The 5,980-nt window shown below is 46.2% G+C and overlaps 1 protein-coding gene across 1 annotated transcript; it reads right to left on the bottom strand.

Annotated features, from left to right (window-relative positions):
- Window positions 1–273: 273 nt before the first annotated feature.
- On the bottom strand, window positions 274–4,891 carry LOC147638958 (uncharacterized). Its single transcript, XM_086793044.1, has 3 exons — window positions 3,369–4,891; window positions 1,772–3,222; window positions 274–326 (listed from the first exon to the last, which is right to left on the bottom strand). The coding sequence occupies exons 1-3, from the start codon at window positions 4,889–4,891 to the stop codon at window positions 274–276; spliced, it is 3,027 nt and encodes a 1,008-aa protein (XP_086649170.1).
- Window positions 4,892–5,980: the final 1,089 nt, after the last annotated feature.

Genomic DNA, 5,980 nt, shown 5'->3' with positions numbered 1-5,980 from the left:
AGGTCGCTTTGTGCATGACCAGCCAGGCCAAAATGGCGTGTTTTCTTTCTTGAGCGAAGGCCCAAATAAGCTTGAAGCGGAAGGCCCATTGATGTTTGTTCCAGGCCAAGGACCATCTCTTGTTAAGCTTAAGAATCAGATTTCTTGCATGAAAAGTGTTAGGTAACTTGACAAGGTTACTGGAGCCGCCCCACCGGATGGCTTTAGAAAAGGTTATACAGTCACAAATCAGCCCCGAGGGAATGGAAACCTTAAGAGCATTACACCTTTGAATTACAAACTCAACTCCACCACGGGACAAGATGAATTTATTGCTGATTTGTTCCCTGTTTAACATGCCAGTTGAGTCACATAAGTCACCCCAAACCTTTATACCAGCTTTGAAACAAGAAAGACTGATCTGGACCTATTCATTGGAGATCGGAGACACGAGGTGCCCAAACCACACAGAGTCAGCTGCATAAGCATACCTACCTCTCTTAGTATAGGTTTGGAAACAGAAGAGCTTTTTGTATTTCATCCAAGACTCCCACATCCTACAGCACAGTTTGCTGCCTATGGGGGAGAGATAGGCCTTTGAGAACAACACTCCATTGAGAGAGAAACCCTTCCAAGATCTTTTACCTTTGAGCCAAAATTTATTAATATCCCTTTTGAGCAAGTCTCCCAAACATCATTAGACAAGATGGCTCTTTGCACCCATTTAGCTACAAGCTTCTCAGCAAGCAACCTAATGTTGATGATGCCAAGACCCCCATGCTCTTTTTCCAAGCAACAAGCCTAAAAAGCTACTTTGCTGATCCTCTTACTTTCTAGAGACCCCCCCCACAGATAATTACCCATGATACAGTTAAGGGATTGGAGTTGGGTCTTAGAGGGTCTCCAACAGGCCAGGAAGTAAACAACAGAGGGGATGATGAAGTGATTGAGGACAAAGGCTTTTGATGCCACCCCGGTGTTAATGTGACTCCATTTCTTGACCTGATTCTTGAGTTTATCAAGCACATAGTCCCACCTTTGTTTGGAAGAGATGTTAAAGCCCATGGGGATTCCTAGAAGCCTGAACACAACACCATTCGGGATAATCTTACAACCAGCGGACAGGATCGAGGGAGGGGGCACACCTTCGAACACTCTGAAGCTGGTCTTGGAGTGGTTTATTTGCGAGCCACTGGCAAGGTAGGTCATGAAGTGGGCAGCAGTCTGCACTTCATTCCGGAGCAGCACATTTGTGTCATCAGCAAAAAGCTGCAGGCATAAAGGATCAGCCCTGTTGGGGATCTCAATACCCTTGATATTATTGTTAGTTATCTCCTTGTTAACAAGCCACCCCAGAGCATCCGCAACAATAGGAAAAAGAAGAGGGGACAGGGGACAACCTTGCCTTATAGATTTCCTCAGAGGAAAGGCATCAGTGAGAGACCCATTGACAGCTACCTTGGAAGAAGCATTCCCCAGCAAGTTTGGACATACTTTATGAATTTCCTATTGAGGCCAATATCTTGAAGGGATTGGAAGAGGAAAGACCAGTCTATTCTATCATAGGCTTTATCAAAGTCTATTTTGAGGAAGATGTAGTTCTCGCCAGAGTTTTCAGCATGCTCCATACCCTCCCAAAGACTAATGATAGCATCAAGAATATACCTTCCCTTTATAAAGCCCTTTTGCTCCTTGAGGATCCACTCATCCATATAGGGGTTGATTCTGCTAGTCAGGATATGAGCAAAAACTTTGTAAAGGGACGAGAGACATGTTATGGGTCTCCAATTACCGAGATCTTCTTTCTCATCCTTTTTGTGAATCAGCTTGATAACCCCCATATTGGTCTTTTCAGCTAAACCTCCCTTCCTCATGGCTTCCCTCCAGATGTTAAGGATGTGAGGGGTCAGTTCGTCTTTGAAAACAAGAAAGAATTCATTTGGAATCCCATCTTCACCCGGAGATTTGCATTTTTTGAGATGAGAGATAGCCTCCTTGACCTCCTTTTCAGTGAAGGGGGAGTCAAACTTAAGGGCTAAAGAGGGGTTAACAACCTTTCTCCTAATGCTGGCAATTTTGGCCCTAGCAGCAGAAACTTCGTGAGAGGGAGGGAGGGCTGTGGAGAACAAGTTAAAAAAGTGGTCCTTAATAACCTGCAAGTTTTCCACATCATCTAAAGCAAGGTGACCATTGGGCTTCTTGACCATAGGAATGAGATCTCTACCTTTTTTCCTTTTAAGGAGAGCAAACATCTTAGGGTGAGGGGTATCAATTTTCCCAGCCCAAACCTCTCTGTACCACAATCTAGTGGCCTTAGCAGCCAACAACTCCTCAAGTCTGAGTTGATTCTTTAGCTCAATCAAAGAGTGGTTTACAACACAATTTTTAGACAGATAAATGTCTTGAATCTGGTTCCTGATCTGAACTCTACGATTCAGACGGATCGTAGAAACTTTCAGCTTATACTCCTTGCAGATAGAATGAACCTTGTTAACCAGACATTCCCATCCTTTGGATCGGGAAACGAACTGATTGAAGGCATCAGCAATGGAGGCTTTGATCATCTGTTGGATACACGAGAGACGGAAGAGAGAGGGGTCAAGATGGGGCCATCCAGCCCTACCTTTGGCCTGGCCTAAAGAAAGATTACAGATCAGAGGGATGTGATCTGAGATGGTTAGGGAGGAGTTAGTGGTAACTTTGGTTTTTAAGAACATATCAATCAAGCTCCCCGAGGCATAAAGTCTGTCCAATCTGGCAGCTCTGTGATAGAAGCCTTTTTTATTGTTAGACCAGGAGAATCCAGTTTTCATAGAAAGGTCAGAGAGGTCTTTCTCCACCTTTAACACATCCCATTTAACCTTTTCATAACCACTAATGGTACTGCCCAGAAGTCTACTTCTGTCCACCTGGGCCTCTACCATGTTAAAGTCACCAATGAGCAAGATGGGTCCCACAACTTGAGTGATAGACTGCCAGGTAGCAGCTCTCAAGCTGGCCAAGCAGGGGGCATACACAGAAACCAAAGTGAAGTTGAAAGGGTTGCCCATCCTAACAGCAGTCCAACAGTGGTTAACATCAGACCAGGCATCTAAAATGGCATGCTCCCACTTCATGTGGATGCCAATCGTCGCAGCCCCACCTTTCCCAGAGTGATGATTGGTAAAAAACCATCGAGCATTCCTAGAGATTTTTTGAAGGTTCATGTGCAGCTGAGGACCCTCGATTTTGAGCTCTTGAAGACTGAGAAGGTCAAATTCAAAAGTTAAGTCCCTTAACCACATATTGATGGCCACAACCCTTTCCGGGTTCGTGAGCCCCTTACAGTTGAAAGAGAGAAGGTTAATAGAATTCATTTTTTACTTGTTTTTGACGGTTTCCCCGCAGACACGAAGGTTCTTAGGACATCTTGGCTTTTTTCCTTTTTCCTCTTCATTTTCGAACCCATAAGAAGGGGAGAGAAGTCCTCCTCCTCGTGCTGTTTCATTGGTGAGAGGGACATCCTCTTCATCAAAGAAGCATCTTCTTCATCCAGTTGGGCTTTGAAAACTTCATCAATACGCTGAGTTTTGTCAATGAAATCCTCATCTGATTCCATAGGGGAATCAAGATCTTGACTAACGAAAACACGGTCCTTGTTGAGGACCCTTCCCGGGGATGGTTGATCAGCCCCTATAAGGGCTGAGCTAATAGCCTCTTTGGCCTGAAATTGCATTTCTAGACCGTCTTGCACCTCAGCTAGGAGGGGGGCATATCTATTGGCTGGGATATGCCAATTAGATTTATTGTTTTTAGCCTTGGACACATGTTTTCTCTGGGGCAGGACAAAAGCCTCCTCTTTGGCTGGGGTTTTATCATTAGTAGCTGGTTGATGGAGATCAGGGCAGTCCCTGATAAGATGCCCTTGCTTATTGCAATTAAAACACGCGTTCGGGAGGTTCTTATAGGTCAGAGTTTGCTTATAAATAATCTGGCCCTCTCTGTTTTTCAAGGGAACTTTCTCTTTGAGGGGTTTGGCGGTGTCAACCTCAATAAGCATTTGGTGAGCCCATTGAGGATTAACGACTTGAAAAGGTTTTTGTCCTAGAACCTTACCTACAGAACCCCCTATCCTCTTAGCCCATATTGAATACTTGGTTGGCATATTTGTAAATTCCACCCAGACAGGGATTTTGGTGGGTTTGGGTCCTTTGGGATCAAATGAATCATACCATCTAAAAAAGGAAAGGGGGGTGTTTCTGATTATCCACTGTCCGCTGTTGATAACAGAAGAGGCGCTTACCTGGTCTTCAAACAGGAACATATAGTAAGCATTAGGAAGATGTTGAACAAAGGCTACTTTAATTCCCTTCTGTTCCCAATTCGATTTAATCCAGAATTTCAGGGTGTCAATAGGCGGTCTCGCACCATGACAGAGACCTATCAGGGCGTGTGAAGACAGATGGTCCTGCCATGCTACCAATTCCTCATCATCGCATATTACAGCACCATCATCGTCAACATCAAAATCACCAATTTTTTCCTCAAAGGTTGGGTTCTGTGACAGATTAATCAGTGGATTATCAACAGATTTAGGAGAAGAGATGGAACAACATGACCTGATAACGCCCAAGGGCCTGACGGCAGACGAACAGCTTCCACGAAAGAAGTCGGGGGACCCGAGCGAGCATGACCAAAATGAACCCTGTGGGGGGCCGTCGAGAAGGGACCCCGGAGTTCCTTCAGCTTCACACAGGCCTCCCGGTCCGTTATGATGACGAAGGAGAGGAGTAGAAGCCTTGGGCGTGGTGAGCGAACCACCGAGGGGCCTTGATGGCACTTGATGCAAGACCAGAGACGGAAGAATAGCTCCTTCACGTGCGGAATGCAAGGATGAAGAGGCTCCAGCAAGCACAACGTCCTGCAGAGACATCTTAGCACAGCGTTCCCCCCTCTCGGGGGGAGGAGGAAGAGCGAAGGGATGTTCAGCAGGCAGGACGGAAGGGGGAGGCAGGGCAGGGGCGATGGAGGCTTAGCATGCAGAGAGGGGGCGCATGGGCGACACCTGGTCGCAAGCAGCGGCTACGCGTCGTTCATGCACGGTCCTCCGTCCTGGCTGCATGATATGCAAGGTTTCAAGCTTGAAGGCCAACCTTCACATTGGCCTTCTTGAAGAAAAACAAGGGTGGCCTTCTATTTTTAGGCCTGGCGTTGAGGAATGTGCAGGGAATTTAAATAATCTGAACAGACCCTTTGCTTCTTTCTTCTCCTATATAAGCATTCCCCCTTGAACTTTCTTTTTGTGTCTTTCCTCCCCACACAGACACACTTTCTCTCTCAATCCCCACCTGCTCTCAATCTGGTTCGTTTGTACATTTCATGTCTCACTATGTTTGCACTGTGTGTAAGTCAATGTTGGAGCAAAGGTTGCAGAAAATATGAAAGAAGTGTACCATGCATGCACGACTATGTTGAAGGGAAAAAAAAGAGTTGATCTCTCCCTGTCTCTCTCTCTCTGCGCATAATCTACTTTTCGTTTTTGTCTTTGAGTTTTGGGGGAAAGACACAGAGAGTGAGAGAGAGGGAGAGCTAAAGAGGCAGAGTGAGGGAGACACTCTGTGTGTTTTTTCACATATGCAGAGAGAGAATTTTGTTGACATTGCAGCGTGTGTGGGTAGTGCAGAAATCCCAGCGTGGTGCATGGCAAGGAATCCAAGGGAGCTTGAAATGAGGAGGAAGAGGAAATAAGAGTTGAAGGAGGGCAGGGGAGGAGTGGCGAAGTAGAGGTAGAAGAGGGGGGGGGGGGGGGGGGCGCGGTTTTTAAGGCACGAGTTCATGCGGGGGTGTGTGTTCGTGCTCTATTCTATAGCAGACGAGGATGAACAGGAAGGGTTTAGCATGGTGTTTGGAGGCAACAATGTGTCAAAGTTGCTGTGGATGCATTGGGGTAGATAGAGGGGGGGCGCACTCTGTGTTTTTTCAAAGATGTCGAGAGAGAGAGAGAGAGAGAGAGAGAGAGAGA

This window comes from Cibotium barometz, chromosome 4, assembly GCF_041138505.1.
Source record: "Cibotium barometz isolate CiBa-2024 chromosome 4, ASM4113850v1, whole genome shotgun sequence".
Taxonomy (NCBI): Eukaryota; Viridiplantae; Streptophyta; class Polypodiopsida; order Cyatheales; family Cibotiaceae; genus Cibotium; species Cibotium barometz.
Note: the sequence above shows the minus strand (reverse complement) of the source record. Positions and strands in the feature narration are given on the sequence as shown.

Bases quoted from the DNA above. Each gene is read 5' to 3' on its own strand.
- LOC147638958 (XM_086793044.1), bottom strand. From the start codon at position 4,891: ATGTCTCTGCAGGACGTTGTGCTTGCTGGAGCCTCTTCATCCTTGCAT. The intron at 3,223-3,368 runs GTCTGCGGGGAA...TGACCTTCTCAG, and splicing joins GATGTCCTAAGAACCTTCGT to TCTTCAAGAGCTCAAAATCG. The intron at 327-1,771 runs GTAATTGGAGAC...CATGTTAAACAG, and splicing joins GGATGAGAAAGAAGATCTCG to GGAACAAATCAGCAATAAAT.